General features: G+C 47.6%; 1 protein-coding gene across 1 annotated transcript in view; it reads right to left on the bottom strand.

Annotated features, from left to right (window-relative positions):
* The window catches only part of PRKG1 (protein kinase cGMP-dependent 1), a 400,374-nt gene extending 384,388 nt beyond the window's left edge, over positions 1–15,986 (bottom strand). The window contains exon 1 of the mRNA XM_052677567.1: positions 15,482–15,986. Coding sequence (XP_052533527.1) covers positions 15,482–15,747 — 266 coding nt within the window. The 5' untranslated portion in view covers positions 15,748–15,986. The remainder of the gene's footprint in view (positions 1–15,481) is intronic.
* Positions 15,987–18,587: the final 2,601 nt, after the last annotated feature.

The following is an 18,587-nucleotide window of genomic DNA, read 5'->3' on the forward strand; positions in this document are numbered from 1 at the left end:
CTGGAGATGTACACCCTGTTTGACGTGCAGCCTACAACCGAGCACAATTCTGCAACCTGTGCTCTTTCAGAGAAATAAGCAACTGGCTCACCACAAACATTTGAGTTTTTACTGAAGCTGTTCACTCATATTGAGTTGGTGCGCTTCCCCAGGTTTATCAGCAGGTTTCCCTGGCCAAGTGAGTTTATTCCCGACATTTCTTGCTCTTCTTCCTACATTTTGAGCGGGAATATCACTGCAGCATCTCCATGGACTTTGCAGATGTATTGGGAACAGGAACTGTACCAGTCATGTCTCTGCAACCCAAGTTCTTCTCCAATAATGTTCTTATAAACATTATAAGAGAGTAAGAGAGAAGAGTCCACTGATGCATCCTACTAGAAAATTGCACCAAAGGCTGTAGTTCTAAAGCAGGTTTTAAAATTTTTGGAGGAGAATCTCTTCGTCCCTCCTCTCTGATGAAAGGAAAAGCCCAGAGAAAAGTACCAAACCTTTGCACTTCATCTTGGGGAAGAGAAAAATGTCTCTGGTTTCTCTCTCATTGGCCCACTTTAGCAGCATTCTTCCAGTCCCACAGCAAAGAGCATCCATCTAAATTCAACACTCACTAAGAATGACCCTCGTAGAGAAAAGCAGTGCTTCTTAACAAAGTAGGAGCAAGATAAAACTGGAGTCCTCAGGGAACCTCATTTAGATCCAAACAGGCTTTCATGGAAAGGAGTCAGGGTGGCAGGTGCCTCCTCATTTAAATCAGAAGCAACAGATGCATTTTTCAGCACGATGCCTTTAGGGAAAATGCAGTCCACACAAAAACAGGACCAAATCTGTACATATTCATTTGTACGCCTGAGAAGTCAGAGTGCATGCTTCCATCTGAAGGTAAAAATCAGTTACCTGTCTAGAACACAGCTTTTTCAAATCTTCTGGGGAAAAAAATCTGCTTTCTGCAGGCTGAGCACTGTTCATTCACTGGAGAGAGTACTGCAGACAGAGCTGAACATTTGGATAATGACTGTTTCTAGCTCTAAAATCTCAGTTAACACCAATTTGTTGAACTCAAAGCCTTGAATTAGTGCTGTACTTTTCTTTTTAACTACTAAGTGATGCTTTATTTTTACTGGAAAAGCATTTCACTGTATATTTGTGTTTTGTTACCCACTGAGTGGCATGATGCTACTTACATATATTTGCAAAACTAGAGCTTCAATTTGCACATTGTTATTAGCACTTCTTCCATGATGCTAATGGATCTTAAAGAAAATACTTTAATTGATTTTTGCCTCTATTCGTCTCCCTACTCAGTGACACATAGGAAAGAAATAGCATAAGCAAGCAGAAGTGGAACATCGAAGGAACAACTTCTCGCACTGCACTACTAGTATTTGGAAGTGGCTTTGAGTTCTTGCAGAGAGCAGTACTGAAAGCTTTAAAAACTAAACATACCTGCTTTCACCCCCAAAGGAGAGAGGGCCAGCCTGCCAGCTGAGCACAAAGCTGATGAAAGGCAAGTGCTCTTTGCCTGTAGATCATTCAAACTGTATCATTTAACTCATAACTGTAACTGCAGTTCATACCAACGTGCCTTATTTCTCTTCCTCAAAACATAAGGCAGCCTAAAATGTGAACTAACTGCAGCTCCTACTAGCTGCATGCTTTATGGGTTAATTAACATAATTACTCATTCTTATCCTGGTCAGCTTGCTAGATTCATGTACTGTATTTCCAGCTTGAATAATTTAGTGGGAATTAATTATTTATACCTCGATGCCTTTCAGCTGAGCTGCTGGAGTCGACGCCAGCCATCAGCTCAGACAGCCCCACCTTAGCTGGGATCACAGCCGGGAAGCAGGAGGCTGCACTTAGCCACCAAAAGGATCATTCATTAAATCCCCCCACATCCAGCATTTATGTATAGGTGATACAGTTTAAAGGAATCTGAAAAATTGCAACTCTCCATCAAGCACCTTTCTTTGTTGCTTTTTTAATTATTTATATATTTATTTTGCTTGTCGATACAATGCACTTTGAGGGACAAGACTGTCGACTGTTGACTGCAAATCAGAATGTTGCACTCAAAGCACTGGTTTCTCCCTAGGGAAGAGCCACGCAGCTGTGGCACAATCTTCAGAACACCCAGAAAGGAGAAGGAGGTTGGTATCACCCACCCTTTTTCTACATTGATCTTGCTCTAAAACCTCCACTGTGTCCTGGCAGGACATCGCAGCCACCCAACGCCTCCTCCATTAGCAGCAACACTGCCCCCAATACCGCCGAGGAAAATATTCCGTGCGGTCGTTTGGGAGCTTGGCAGCTCCAACCCAGGGGTTTGGCAGATATAAATACCTGTGTGTGAACAGTGCAGCCCTTCAGCCCTGCCGGTCCCTCTGGCTGCATCCTCCAGCTCCCCGGGGAGGAGTGGTTACCCTCAGCACTGGGAGCACTGCCCGCTGTGTACTTTACCTTATGCAAACCAGCTGCTAAAGGCCTCTGCTCTATGAGTCCTTTTACAACAGCAGAGGGTGGGGACACAGGGATGAAAGCATGTCTTATTCTGGAAGGCCTGGGGTCCCTGCAGCCCTCTAGTTTCTCCCTCCCTCCGCCAGCAGCAGGCAGCTGAAACACTATATTTTAGGTTGTTTTCAACCACTTCCACCACGTCATACACATGCACACACTGCTGTATCCCACGCAGTCACCCCCACTGTTCTCCACCAAACCTTCGGGGAAAGTATGTAGGTTTTCAGAGCTCATAATTCTTTCTACGTGTTCCAGATGCCCCCGGAGGAATGACCACGGGCACTTTCTTTCTCCTGTCTTGCTGGAAGCTGTCTGTTTGTCTGCTGGCACCAACCTGCAGCTCACCCACCCAAGAGATCCTACACTGGGGCCCAGTGCAGCATGGAGACACAAGCTCCTGCTAAGCCACTGTTTTCAGTTCAGATGCAGCGTTTTTAGAACTAGAGATACACTTCTGTAGTTCTTAAAACCCTGAACACCATCCTTTTACCGCTTCATGTTTTTGGTCACATGTTTGGATTTGGTTTTTGCTCCAGTTGTTGTCCCACTGCTTGAGGAAAGCTTCACCTGATGTTGGAGCTTCCTGCTGTATGAGTCCCACACTGCCTGCATCGCGTCTTGCTACAAGCCTGCTTGCTGTTCGTGCAATGATCTCATAGGAGAAGTATATTAGAAAAGGAAAATATGTGTTTAACCCCCATGTTGTATAAGATCAGTAACCTACCATTTACTTTTGTGTGACAGGACCTACTTTATCACACTGATAAACACAACAATTACTTTACGCTGAATAAATATCATACACCTCTAAGTATATACAAGTGAAAGCTTTGTTGTAATGGCAAACATGGGAAACTACCTGAAGGTTTTAAAGAGCAGCAGGCAATAGGATGACATTTCCTTTGCTTGGGAACAACCAGTTTGTAGTGAAAGCAGTGTCTAAGCACATGAAATTGGCTCACAATCATCCCATTATCATGGTGTGGGACTGAAGGCTAGATCAAGCTAATGCCAGGAAAATGTTTCCTACTCCTTAGGAAATCGTTACCTCAATAGTTTCGTTAGCAGAACATCGGGACCACCTCTGCTTACAGCGCCAGGCATCAGATAGAGGAGAAAGAGGTTAGCATAAAATGAGAGAAATGAGAGCTTTTACAGTACAAATCAAAGCACCAGCATGGCTTTGCCAAGACGTCAGAGGGAAGATAGAATTGTTGCCTGCCCACCTAAGCACAGCCTGGTTATAAACACTGGAATTGCACAAGCTGCACTTCACAGAACCATAGAATGGCTTGGGTTGGAAGGGACCTCAAGGATCATCAAGCTCCAATCTCCCCACCGCAGGCAGGGCCACCAATTTAATTTACAACAACTAAACTCATCAGTCAAATCTTCCTTAGGATGGCAAAATCAACAGAAAATCCTTGGAAAACATAGTGACTCTATGGGTCAGTGTCTTAACAGATAAAACATAGAGCAAGACTTGGTCTACGGACAGACAAAATCAGATTCCTAGAATCATAGAAACATTTTGTTGGAAGGGACCTTTTTAAAGACCATCTGGTCCAACTCCCCGCAATGAATAGGGACATCTACAGCTAGATCAGGTTGCTCAGAGCCTAGAAGCTGGAATAAGGTCTCTCTGGAGCCTTCTCTTCTCTAGACTGAACAACCCCAAATCTCTCCATCTGTCTCCATAGAAGAGAATGGAATAGAACCACAGAATCACAGAATTGCAGGGGTTGGGAGGGACTTCAAGAGATCACTGACTCCAATCCCCCTGCTAAAGCAGGTACCCTATAACAGGTCACACAGGTAGGAGTCCAGATGGGTCTTGAATATTTCCGTGACAGGAGACTCCAGCACCTCTCTGGGCAGCCTGTTCCAGTGCTCCACCACAAGAAGCTCTTCCGCATGTTAACACGAACTTCCTATGTTCAAGTTTTAGGCCATTACTCCTAGTCCTATCACTACACATCACCAAGAAGAGCCTGGCCTCACCCATTTGCCTCCCACTTCCATTTAGATACTTATAAATATTTATCAGATCCCCTCTCAGTCTTCTTTTTCCCAGACTAAAATGACCCAGGTTATCCAGCCTTTCCTCAAAGGGGAAATGCTCTAGGCTCTTTATCAATTCCTAATACACCGAGATTTCAGATTTGGGAAAGAAGGATGGACCAAGGAACCATGAAGTTTTCTCTGATGATGATCTTCAGCAAGTTTTCAAATACCAAAAAACACTTAGGATGGTCAGAGTAAAGCAAGTGTTCCAGAAACACTTTTAGAATGTCAAAGAGATTGTACAGGTGTTGGCTTGATGTTGATCCTGGACAGCATCTGGGATATGCAATTCTCAATTCTCAAAATTCTCAAAAACTGCTGAAGAAATAAAGGCAATATAACAAATGCCAATCTATATGACATTGTGGAAATAGATGTTATGAATCCAACTTAGCAGCTTTTGTTAAATCACTTGCAAATTTGGTTGAAAAAGCATCTGCAGTGATGTAGTGCAATAACAGCTGTACACTGACCTATAAACAAGAGCTTGGTGAGCACGTTTTTCTCCCAGTGCTTCTCATCCTGGCAGAATTGTGGTTAAAGTAATGAGAGTGAGCAGCTCACCCCACAAGCAACAGCAGCAGGGGTCAGCAGCGCTGTCAAGCCAGATGAACCAAGGCTTGAAACACAAAACAAATGTTTAAGGCACAGCTATTAGGGCAATCCATCTTCTCAAGGGATCATGGTGTTCTCTTAGTCCCTAGCAAATATGCTTTTTATTACTATTATTATTTTTAAGGCAGAAATACACTAGAGAGAACAAAACTTCCCAAAAGGGCTAATGGCACATCTCTTGCAAGTCAGGCTAGATGATTGCAGCTGGACTTGCCGGCCTTATAACAGAAACACTTGTGAAAAATGAACTCATTTTCATTCATTCTTTGGCTACTCAATATCTTTCAGGCACAGTAAAAAGGCTCAAAAGTGAATACAAATGCAATTGTAAAGCCTTTTTCTGTAAATCACAGTTACGCGCTGAATTTACTAATGCTGTCAGTCCAACATCCTACAGACTTCTTGGCCCGGAAGCCCAGACAGAATGCAGATGTACAGACTTTATCAGCTCCATATTATGCCTCACAATGTGAAAATGATTGCACTATGAGTAAATTCAACACCCACGCAAATAACTGCAGCTTCCAGTTCCTAATGAGTCACAGGCCCAGGATGGGGTCAGAGGAACATTCGTGGTGGGAAAGAAGTAACTCAAACGGACTGTTTCACATGCTGCCTGGGCAAAATGATTGCAGAAACATGACTCAGGGAGATTAATGACATAATTCAAGCAGATAACTAACCACTAAATTTATGTGATTTTCCTGTCCCTATTTTTTGTGTTTTATTTAGATTTTGTTTAAAAACTCTTAAATTAAAAGACTTGATTTTTGTCAGCTTTATATTTAGCAACAGAATGAGAAAACTGTTTCCCCCAACAGACTCCCATGCTAGCTGGTCAACCAACCTAATGCTCAAGGTGGAAACTGGCTTTACCTTGGCCTTCAGATCGGAGCAGCGATAGCACAGATGGGTCACCCCAGTAGAAAAGGTGCAAGAGCTTATAAAGAGATGAGCAAGGGAAATCACAACTGGTTCGGAGTCTGAATGCACAAAGTCCCACAAGGAGCTGTTTTTTTTTTACCAGGATACAGTTTACCACAGAGACACTGATTAATCAGGCACCAAAACTTCTGTAAAAATGTCCTCCAGTTAACCCCAACACCATTCCCACTTCCCTTTCCCATGCATATTTCCCCTTCTGCCCCAAGCACATACATTAATGAAGTAAGAAACTACTACAGCACATCTCCTCATTTCATATCCGGAACACCCAAGGCAACCTGAGCCATCTTTTCCAGGTGCTCTTCCCAGAGAAGCACACTTCTGGCTGAAGCAATCCCCCTCCAGAAGTCAGAATGTTGACTTTCACATAGAAATTTAAATAATTATTTTAATGCTGTGGAAGGGAAGGACAAATTGCCATTTTGGTTCAGCCTTCTCTGCTCTGCAACGGCTGAGTTGTACAGAAAAGTGAGCCCAGCAGAGGATAAAAAGATCAGGGTGTCTGCAAGGAAGATGATTTACCATGGTCTGTGTTTGCAGAAGAAAGCCTGATCATTCCCAGAGTTGGACATTGATAATAAAAACTGCAGATCAAAGTAAGGCAGGGAGAGCCTGACTGCCAACACACCACTCTAATTCCCCAGCCATGCATTATGCAATGAAAGGGAATGGACAGATTTCTCCCTTTACCTTGAGACAGATTTCTTAATGGAGCACAAAAAAAAAAGAAAATCAATGAGTGAGAGGAAAAAAATAAGAACCGTTAATGCTGCTTTTATATTAATTTTTTACATATTCAATAGTGCTTTTCCGAGCTACAGAGAGAGCTGAAGTCAGACAGAAATGCGAAGGTTACCACTCTATACAATGTCACCAGCAGAAGGTGGCAAAGGAAATGCATAAAACAAGCAAAACATTGCAAGTATAGCTTGCACAGCCATGGAGAATGCTTCTCTTTGAGCAGTGTCCACAAAATTGCAGGGCACAATGCTCCTATCCCGACCCTGCTACCAACCAGCAAACCGACAACGAGAAGCTTATTCACATTCCCATCATCTGCAAAATGAGTGCAAAGAGACTCACTTCCAAAGGAAAATGCTTTCAAGTGTACAGATAAAAATATCTTCTAACACCTGTGGTGTTTTTCTATAGAGAACTATGAAAATGTTCCCCATAAAGCTGATTACTCCTGCTGCTTTCCATTTGCATGAGCTTCATGGCTCCATCCTCACCCCCACCATCCTGGTGGCTCCTTTTGATGGAGCTGGAGCCCCACCGGGACCTGGAACAAGTATGATCCCAAGGAGAACCTCCTCACTCAGAGCTGATTCTGAGCTCAATCTTTTTCAACCCCTAGTTGCCAAGGAAATGAGCAGCATATGTATTTGGGAGTAACTGCATAACAACAACTGACATAGGGCAGTTTTGCTGTCCGGTCTGTTGTGCAATAAAAACAACTGTTCTCAATGCATTCATTCTTTTTTCCTTTTGCACAACCCATGTGTGGCAGTGCTCTATCTGCCAATACCAGCTAAACATTTCTCAGCATTCGGAATAACAGATGTATGCATTTAAATAGTGGGATCTCACATAAAAACTATCATCTTAAATTCAAAATAGATTGAAGGTTTTTGTGGTTGTTTTTGGTTTTTTTTTTGTTTGTTTGTTTTTTTTAGTGGATTTTCTTCAAAACGTTATTGCACTCACCTGGGTCTTTGCTATTCACAAAGCTAACTCCAAGGGTCTAAAAGCAGATGCAGCAAAAGGAATGTGAAACTGTGGCTAGTTTTATGGGCAATTTCTCCAGGACTATAACATCCTCCTCCTCACTGCAGTGGAAACACTCATATAAATCATACCTGTCTAAGCAAACATAATGTACCTCAAAGTCATAAAGCCAGTTTTCTTCCCCACTTCCACTAAGCCCAAGTAATCATCATTTCTTCTTTTCCACATTAAAACAAAGTCTGGTTCATCGCTGTCTGCCATGCTTAAACTTCACATTTCTTCCAGAGCTCCATGTTTGTCCCCTATCTTCAGTGCGACAAAATTGCCACCACAATTCTCATGTTCCAGACCAAAACATTAAAACTGTTACAGAACGTTCAAAAAAAAAAAAAAAAAAAATCCACAGTTTGACACCTATTACTCTATTACTCAGTAAACACACAGCCGATGTGGATAAACTCCCTTGCTGGAAAACTGAATATCAAAATGCAAGAGCCATATACGAAGGCCAACAGGTCAAGAAAGCAAGCAGGTTGAACTCAATAGAAAGCTGGTGGTTCCTGTGACCTGGGAATTGAGTTCTTTAATTGCACGTTATGGTAGCTGAACAAAGCATCATCCTGCACGGAAAGGCTCTCCTACTGCAAGCATAGCTAAGGCTTCTTGCTGCTTGGTGAAAGCCATGTGTGCATCTCTACTAGAAAAGTACAAAGCTCCAAGTGATACACTTAGGAGAGTTACCTTGAGGAGATCAATATCCCACTATCTTCTTGTAAACAACTTTATTTCCATTCTACCAGTGATCACATCATAAAAGAAACCAAAACATGTTAGCAATGTAAAGTTCTCCTGAATTTGCTGACCTCCACATTGTAGCCATGAAAGGAACCTAAACTGAGATACATGCTTGTTGCTGCTAGATGTGATTCTGCAGTTAAACCTTGCCCTGTATTATCCTTGCAGGAAAATAAAAGTAAAAGTCAACTGTTTATTTGTTTGTTTGTTGTTTAAAGTTCAAGAATTTTTTCTAGTCCTTTCAAAGTAATCTGCTGTTTGAGGAACTGGAAAAACTAAAATATCCCTTGAATAATTATAGGATGACTGTTGCTTTCTAAACAGAAGACAACAGGAAAAGAACAGAAAAAAGAAAAACAAATACACTGTCATTTTATCGTTTTCCAAATCCCCATGGATTTCACTAGAGCAAGGCTTTCAAGTCTTGTTTGTAGCCCAACACATGACTGAAAAAAAAAAACCGGCCTTAATGCCTGTGGTGTTCATGTGAAAATGTGCAGGGTGTTTGCTGCAAGGGAATGTAAATGGACCCACCTTCCTGGTCTTTCACTATGACACTGCTGGAGCTGCCCTGCATTTAGAGACTCCGTAACCCTGTAACTTTTATGGGAGCGTCTCTGTGTGAGCAGAACAAAAAGGAATCTGCATAAAGAAAGGGCAAATCACCCAGGGAGGAGCAGAAAGCAGGGCTGTGCAGCAAGGCATTTCTGTGCTGCATTTCCTTCTGCCACCACGGAAGTCTCACAAATGGGAAGAAGACACTCTGGCCTTGGTTTCTGGGCTAATCTCATAGAATCCTAAAATCACAGAAAGACAGGATATCCCAAATTGGAAGGGGCACTAATGAATCCAACTGTGGGCTCCGCGCAGCACCATGCAAACCCTACTTCTAAGAGAGATGCCCAACACTCCTTGAGTTCCAGCAGCCCTGGGCCCACCAGGGCCCTGCAACCCAAACCAGTACCTTCCCCTCTGCTGTGGAGAACAAGCCCAGGTTTTTCATGCAGAGGCTAAATTGCGCAGAAGGTATTTCCGTGTCAGTAAATTTTGAAATCCTCACTCTAATCCTCGAGCACATGTTGTATTTGTCTTCCAGGAGCTGTGCCACGTTATTTATCTGCAGTTTTCTTCCTCCAGTCATCTTCTCAGACACCACTGCCCTCCAGTGATAAGTGCCAGGAGATGAAAAGCAGGAATTACTCCCTTGGAGATGCTGCCTTCTTACTACCATTGTGGGCAGAAGAAAGCAGCTTTCCAACTATTTTACCTGTCGCTGCCATGCTGCAGCCGGTTATCTACCCCAACCCAGCTGGGAGCTGCTCCCTGCTGAAACAAAAGCTTTTCTAACTATCAGCCATGCACGCAAACTTCAGCGTGCACATGAAGTTGTTCAGAGGATTTGGCTGCATTTCTTTGGCATCTCACCACGTTACCTAAAGAAATTATCTCGAGTTATCATTCCCAATTTCATGTACTGCAGAGTATATAACAGAGCATAAGCAAGCAAACGCTCTTCTGGGGCCAATCTCCTGCATGTGAAATGTTAAGGAGTTCAAAGAAATTAGTGACAACATCACAGGCATAAATATCACCTAATGGGAAGTAGAATTACAAGATTCTGAGCCAGATTCCTTATTGCAAACAGATTATTTTTTTTTTAATAGGAATTATACACGCATTGGCCACTTAAAATATTTAAAATATTGATGTGGTTTTACGTTGCGGGATTTTAGAGAAATTTCCAACGGAGAGCAAAACACAAAGCAATATCACTCCAAATCACCATCCTGTTGCACTAGAATCAGTCACAGCCTTGTACCTCGTCACTGCAAACCAAGTGTAAAAAATATATGATAAAGCTTAGCTACATCTTCAGCTCATACTTTGCTACCATATTTAACTCAAATTACACATCACTGTGCATCGGGAATGCTTGGATGTCAAATTCACCTGCTGCTACCCATAACATACCTCTCTTAAAAGTTCTTTATGCACTGCCCTGTAAATTGTATAAAGGTTTCCAAGCGGTGAAGAGAACAGAGAGCTGTGCTTCAGTATATGTAGCACACTCTTCACATTTTACCAGACAGCTGTAGTGACCCTTTCAGAGATACAGCAGCATCACTTGGGAGGGGAAATGCAACAGACTTGTTTCAATATGACCTTCAAAGCTCACTGTCTGAGGGGAAGCTGTATTCTAGGATGAGATGCTCTGTCCAATGTTTAAACCAACCGAAGGATGATGTGGGTTGGAGGGGTCCTTTCTTGTCCGGTATGCAGCAGCCACCCACTCTTCCCACCTCTCGGTGTCCAAAGCTTCCCTGGAGGCCGCACTGAAGGAGGGGCTGCTCCCCAGCCACCAGCACAGAGTTTTGCACAACACCTGGGTTTTGTCTCAAATGTGGGTTTGAGCCAGAAGTTAAGCATCATTATTTGTGATGGCAAATGCTGGCGGACAGGCTTGGAGAATCCAAACTGCTACACCAACGTGTGATCCTGAGCATAGCCTCCCTCTCTCCAGCTATTTCAGCATCTCCATTGTGCCTCCTTTGTGACTGCAGGGTTGCAAGACTCATGGAACAACCACAAGCAAAAAATAAAACAACAACAAACTGGAAAAAAAAACAAAGGGAAAAAAAATCAGAAGGCTGCAGCAGTCCATTTCCAGCTGGGAGGTCGTGGCACTGGGTAGACTCCTGTAGGAGCCCATGCCAACCCTGCTCCATGTTTTTCCAGGACCTCCATCGGCCCCACAGGCAGCTGAGCACGTACCTCAGGAAGGCTTTTTCCCAAGTTTCTCATTAGGAAAGCTGCAAAGAAGGACTTGCAGGGTTATTTTAGTCCTTCTTCTCATTTCATTTTGACGCACTTTGTCACCCTTGAGATTTCTGCTGGAGAATTACCTTTTCCACAATGTGGCCTGAAGTTCTGAGAAAAAGTGACATTGCTGTGAGCAAAGAAAAGCCAAACAAAGAACTCCTGTGGCCAAGCAGTCTGCAATACTGAAATGAGACCCAGATTCTTTTCTCCTCCATACCCAGAGTGACCTCCAGCGATAGCCATGAGACACGAGAAGAATGACACGGCCCTTTTAAATCTTCTAAATGAGCTCACATCAACAATCATCTCAGCCGCAAGAGTGGCTCTGGTTTCACAGTTCATACACATTCCCATTCTGGGGATTTGTGACCAAAACAGGAAAATCCTGCTGTAAGGTGTGCTGTAGGATTGTCACCCATTGGCATGGCTTCATTAAGAAATACCAGACAATTAAAACACAGGGTTCCATGATTTTCGATTTGGCCACTCTGCCCTACCCCTCCCTTCGCTGACGGGAAGCAGTAGCTCGAAGCCCATTAAAAATTAAACGACAGGAAATAGTTTCTATCGATTAGCTGTGTACACTTGCATCTTGTTCTCCCTCTCAAACTCTTCCGCCTCTCTCTGTGACTCCAGGTATCCCTGGGGACCTGATGCCTCATGCCACTAAACCCCCCGGATGGATGAGCCACCAAACCCCCCCAGATGGATGTGCCACCCCACCACTTGGCATGTCAGTCCAAGGGAAGGCTGCCCAAAGCCCGGCTCCAGCCCTTGCTGCTCTTTTGCAATGCTATCTGGTTGTCTGCAGGTTAGATAATGCTTGGTCAAACTTTCCCCCTTTGGATTTTCCTCTCTTTGGGACAGTGATAAGATAAGGATACAAAAAGCAACAGGAGTGCCTGGAGCATTAGCTCTCGCTGGATGTGTGCTGATATCATTGAATCCAATACAATTCCTTCAGATTAATCAAATAAAATCCTTTCCTGCCAATCAACCGGTGGTGAAATATCCCAAGAATGTGCTGCCACAGCACTCTGAATGGAAGCAGATTGGCAATGGACAAATGAAGGAAAAAGAGGCATTTTTGGGATGGTTTAGATTAAACACGTACTGTAGTTCCTCACCTCTGCTGCACAGTAATGGGAGGATACTCCGTTTACAGGAGCAGCCTCAGCTGCTGTGTGGGACAGCCCTAGTGCTGCTGGTTCTGAGCTGTCCGACTCTTCCCTGCCATGTGGTCGCTCCCTGCTGACCTCAACACTACCATCCACATAATGAGCTCATCGTGCCACAGCCACCACAAGCTCCTGCTCACTGCATGCTGCTGCCAAAAGGACCCACTCGACCTTCCTGCACGGTGGGCGATGTGCTCTGCAGCAGCATGCTGTCCTATACCTGCAGGAAAGGAGAAAGGGGCAGAAGCGAGAGATTCCTACTAGGACAGCACCAAGCACAGACCCAGCACGAGAGCTGTGTGATGGCTGTTGGGCTGGGAGCTTGTCAAGTCCCAGCTTCTCACACAAAACCTTGGTCCCCACTGCCATCTTGTGGCAAATGCATCCTGAAATGAAGATAATTTCCAAAATGAGAGGGAAAAAGTGCAAACACTGAGTTCAAAGTTTGCCAGCCCAGCAAGTGTGAGCGGAAGAGTCACTGAGAGCAGACTGGGATCTGCTCCCCTCAGAGATGCCCTGGCATGAACTGACACGGAAGGACAGACAGACAGCACCGTTCAACCCAAGGATGCGGCAGCACACCTGGAGCACAGCCACATGCACAGCAGTGCCGCAGCCCTGGCACACATCTACCTGTGTGCAGGGGTTTATTGCCTGCTTCCAAATATGTAGCAGCTCCCAAAGCAGTGCAGCACTGGTTCAGATAGGGCTAATCAGCTGCAACAAGCAGCAGTAAGCTGGAATTAAGTATTGCGTCTCTGAATTAGAGAGTACATTTTGAGGCATTTACCCAGGGTTCAGGGCTCACACCCATCTTTCATGCAGCACGAAGCATCTCCAGGTGCTGAGCACACAGAGGAGCAGCCCTGGGTTCCCAGGAGTGCCTCACTGCCAGGAGCAGGCAGCTCCCCCACTGCTCCCAGCACACCTGCAGCTGCATCCAGCACTCATGACCAGGGCATTGCTGCTAAGGTTCCCTCCTTGCCCCCAGTACCTGCCGGCAGGTGGCTTGGTGTGATGCATGCATTCAGCACACTCACACACAGAATCATTCACAGGGGTCTCCTCTCTCTACACACATCTCTCTGAGCAACAACGCAGCAAGAAAACAACAGAAAAGGGCTGCATTCTGAAAAACAGGCACAGCTCTGATTGTTATCAGAACTGTGCTGTACTCATGGTCATAGAAACGCTCTCCCTTCTTCCGTTAAAGCCCAGGCAAATAAGTGCTTGGGGGGAATAACAGCATGAGAGCATCCAGATAAAAGACAGCACCTCTTTCAGCACCTTCTGTTCTCACTGCCCCCCTTCAGCCCACGTATGTACCACATTATAGAGACAGGCTGCAGGGCACACTGCCGCGGCCACACACACACCCAGCTTCCTGCTTCCAGCTGGGATTTACCCACTTTTTGGAGTTTCTGTGTCCCTTTTACCAGTTCCAACTTCTTGGGAGTTTCAAACACCGGTATGCACCGCAGACCGTCTTGCCATAAATAGAATTTATCATACTGCAGATCAATCTGTGTTTATCTTCAGACATTACAAAGCATTTGGAGGCCGATGCCAGGCCGGGGTGAGAAGGTCTCTGCTGGCACTGCAGTCAGTGCTCAAAGGGAGGAGGTGGCTCCAGACACTGTGTTGGGGTGGGGACATGAGAGCACTGCTGGGCTTTAGCAGCACATTGTGTGCTTCTCAAAGCTCCTGCAGATCTGAGCCAGGCAGGAGGCATGGAGATGAGGGCAGGTTGGGGCATATGCAACATCACACCGTGGTAATGAGTTGGGAGAGGAATGAAGCAGACCTTCCTTTTCACTAATTTCACTTTAAACTTTTAATCCAAATGCCATCCTATGGTGGTGGGGTTGGTTCTGTGGGCACGGGTGCCCAGTGCGGTGCTGGAGGTGCTGGGGATGGGGGTTCCAACCCAGGGGCACCGCAAGGGAAATGTTTCGAGTAAGGCAGGGACTGTGGGTGCTGCATGGCCTGATGCAGGGGTTTGGTCTGGGGAGAGTGAAGGGAAGGGGGAAAGGGAATCCCTGTCTGCTGCGGGGCAGGGTCTGTGCCTCGGGCAGAGGGTGAGAAGGGATGCGCTTAGCTGGGGCGGAGGTGAACAGAGTGCTTTGCTCAGTTTTATTCAGTCTTCTCACACAGCTAAGAAAGGAAGGAAGAGAGGAAGAGAGGAAGAGAGGAAGAGAGGAAGAGAGGAAGAGAGGAAGAGAGGAAGAGAGGAAGAGAGGAAGAGAGGAAGAGAGGAAGAGAGGAAGAGAGAAAGAGAGAAAGAGAGAAAGAGAGAAAGAGAGAAAGAGAGAAAGAAAGAAAGAAAGAAAGAAAGAAAGAAAGAAAGAAAGAAAGAAAGAAGTCCAAACCGCACCAACCGCTCTTGACGCGTCTTTAAAGAAGTACGGCGAGCCGAGGGACAGCTCTCCTCCCTCTCCTCCCCACTCGCTGGCGCGCAGCGGGGGCACGGGCAGCGCGGCGGCAAGGTGCGCTCTGTGCGCAGGAGGTGCACGCTGCTCGGCCGCGCCGAGCGGGCTTCGGAGGAGCGGGGACGCGGCCGGGGATGCTCGCAGGAAGGGCCGCGCTCCGCTCGCAACTTTCCGCAAGTCCCCGGGGATGCGGTCGGGCGCCGCTTCCCCTTTTTCCCACCACACCGCGACGCTCAACCCGACCCTTCCCCGCCCTCTCCGGAAAGCCTCCTCGTGGGCGCGGGGCGCGTTTGGGAGCGGACGAGGGGCGAGGAACGGGGTCGGGGCGGCAGCGCCCGCGGGAGCCAAAGTTCTCCCCCAGCCTCGAGGGGTCCCGCATCCCCGCCCTACCTCTCGGCCTTGGTGAACTTGCGGAAGGCCTGGCGGAGGTCGTGGAAGGAGCGGTAGGTCTGCGGCTCGGCCGAGATGCCCTGCGCCCGCGTGGTGCGAGGCCCGATGTGCGGGCTGGGGGCCGGCAGCACTGAGTGGCATTTGTGCAGCCGGCGGCGGAGCTCCTGAATCTCTTCGTCCTTCTCGCTCAGGCGCCGCTCCAGCTCTCTGATGCGCTCTTCCTTGAGCAGCAGCAGCTTGGTGAAGTCCCCTTCCAGCTCGCTCATGTTGGGGCCGCGCCGCTCGCATGGAGGGGGCACGGGGGCGGCTCTGCCCGCCCCGCTCACTGCAGCCGGCCCCGCATCGCCCGGCACCGGGCGGGGAGGGGCAGGGAGAGGCGGAGAGAGAAGAAGGGGGCTCGGAAAAAAGCGGAGAAAAAGGGAAAAAGCTTTTTGTGCCACTCCGCGAGACTGGGATCCTGGAAATAGCAACAATTACCATGTGATCGCGGGGTGACGCAGCTCCTTGTAACTGGAGCCGAAGACTTGGGATTCAAACAAGAACACTTCATAAATATTAAATCGCCGCCCGCTAATGAGCCACGTGGAGCCCCGGCACCGCCCTCCCGGCACCCCCTCGACTCCTCCCGGGTACCCGGCACCGCGCCTGCAGCCCTTCCCCTCGGCACCCCGGTCCCCCCTCGGCACCCCGGCCACCCCCATCCCACCCCCGACCCCACAGTCCCCCGATCACCGCTGGGGTATCTCCATCCCTCCCCGAGATAGGCACGCATCCTTCCCCTCGGCCCCCATTTCCCTCCTGGTACCCCCAGCCCACCCCTCGCGGGCACCCACGTCCCTCACTGACGGACACCCCGCGTCCCACCGGGGCTCCCCGTGTCCCACCCCACGCCGCAGGGAGCGGAGCCCATCACGGAGCGCAGGGCCGCGGCTGCGGGCAGCCTGGGAGCGAGGGGGGAGCGGCTGCGCACGACAAGCCTGAGGTCAGTGGGGAAGGCAATTAGCGGCCTCCCTGTTAATGAGCTGGGGCCGGGAGCTGTTTCCCCACGTTTGGGTTTGTTCCCGCAGCCTCCAGGCTCGGTATATGCCCGCCCCGGGGCCGCAGTGGCTCCTGGGCTCCATCCACAGCCCGGAGCATCCTTGGGTCGGGCCGGGGGGTTGAGTCGCCGGGTTTGGGGGGAATGAAAGGGACGGGAAAAGTTGAGCGCGTTCGGCTCATCGGAAGGCAGCGAGCGCCATCTGGTGCCGAGAACCGCCGTGCTGCGCGGGGCAGGCGGACCAACGGACGGACCGACCGACCGAGCAAACTTTCTCCCACTGTTGCAGGAGGAGGGTGTTTAGGAGAGCAGGAGCACCTCAAGGAACTTGGCAAAATTAACTGCTGAAGAGGAACGGGGGAGGCGCGCTCTATCTTCAGCAAGACATCGAAGTTACATTGCTCTGCTGTCAGCCAGAGCTTGCCAGGGTTATGCTGTAAGCACTGCTTGGTGTGCGGTTCCAGGGCTGCCTACACAACTGGCCTCACACAGAAAGCAGGAACCTGATAAATGCTGGAATAATCATGGTGCAAAGAGAGGCCATAAGGCAGTTTTAATCAGAGATGGAGATAGATTGCAAATGTTGTAGGAAAGGTCCTATTTTTATTTACATGTGGACGCAGAAGACACACAGCATGCTAAGAATTAAGTAAGAATATTTACTGCCAATTATGGCAATGGCTAAGGCCTTGCCATTGCCACCACAGGCTGACAGGCTCACCTCTGCAGTGCTGGTCCCAAAGCAGCATTGCTTCAGTTAAAGAAGGACAGAGCAGCAAAGCAGGTCTCTCTGCGATCTTAGTTTCAGTTGTAGCACATGGTCAGTACCACTATCCCAGCCAGCTCTGGCTGCTTTGGAGCTGCAGAAGAGGAAGCACATAGTGATCTACTTTGGACTATAAGGATTATACACACATACATACATCTAGATTTAGATATTTGCAGATGATATCAAGAGCAGAGATTGAATTGAATCCATCAGCAATGAGTCTCTGTAGCAATCCATCCCTCCCCACCACCCAACACTGCCCCACCCCAGCCCCTGCCAGGAAGCAGCCTGGCACCTAGCCACTCCTGTGCTACCCACAGCCAGACAGCTTCCAAAAAGCACCGAGATAGCTCACAGCATGAGCTAAAGGCCAGGCCTCCTGCTTGGCTTCAGCCCTCCAACCTTCCCAGCAAAGCCCAGGTGGGGGCCAGGGATGCTGTGGGGCCACGGGGCTGGAAATGCAGTACTGGAGCCTAATGCCATGGAAGAGTTTGGGTTCGTGCTACCCCACATCCTCAGCTCCTTGCTGCAGGCAGCAGCACAGCCCCTTGGCAGTAGCTATCAGCACACAAGCAATGTGAGTACATCAGCTATCGAACAGGAAGGATCAGCTCCTTCATTTGTTATGCCAGGCCCTCTGACACGGTCAGATCACAGACATTACTCAGCCCACAGCTGTAATTTCCCCAACAGGGCTGTGCCAGCAGCCCTCACTGAGCTCTGACAGGACACTGAGCTGCAGCCCGGATGCATGAGATCGATGCTTTTTATCCCCCTCCCCAACCCCCCCCCCAGCCTCTGCTGGTTCCATGGCCCAACTGCTTGAGGAGAAAGCAGTTTTTGCATTTCACCTACACAAAAAGGAAAATAATATACATAAAGCAAACTAAATTTCATGATTATCTATTTCAGAAGTGAAAAAACTCTACTGCATGTGTCCTGGCTGACGCTGCTCAGGCAGTTCCATAGAAGCATGGATGTTTCTTCTCCTGTTAAAGGCAAGCCATCACACTTCCAGCAACACTGCTGCTCCCAGGCAGCCTTGGGCCAGAGGAAGCCTCCCTGGTCATCAAAATGCAGGATTTGGGCCATAACATTTAATCTGCTCACAGTTGCATTTTGCAGAAATCCGTCATCCAAATTTACACACTCTGAGCACGTACACCTGCATTCCTGCGGGTTGTCCTATGCTGCCCCAGAAAGGGTTCCCTCCCTCGAGCTATAGCTAAGGAGGCTGTACTCCTTGCTACACACAAGTGTCTGCAAAATTTTGCATGGGCAGAAGAAATGAATGAATCACA

Source organism: Tympanuchus pallidicinctus, unplaced genomic scaffold, assembly GCF_026119805.1.
Source record: "Tympanuchus pallidicinctus isolate F22 unplaced genomic scaffold, pur_lepc_1.0 scaffold16, whole genome shotgun sequence".
Classification (NCBI taxonomy): domain Eukaryota; kingdom Metazoa; phylum Chordata; class Aves; order Galliformes; family Phasianidae; genus Tympanuchus; species Tympanuchus pallidicinctus.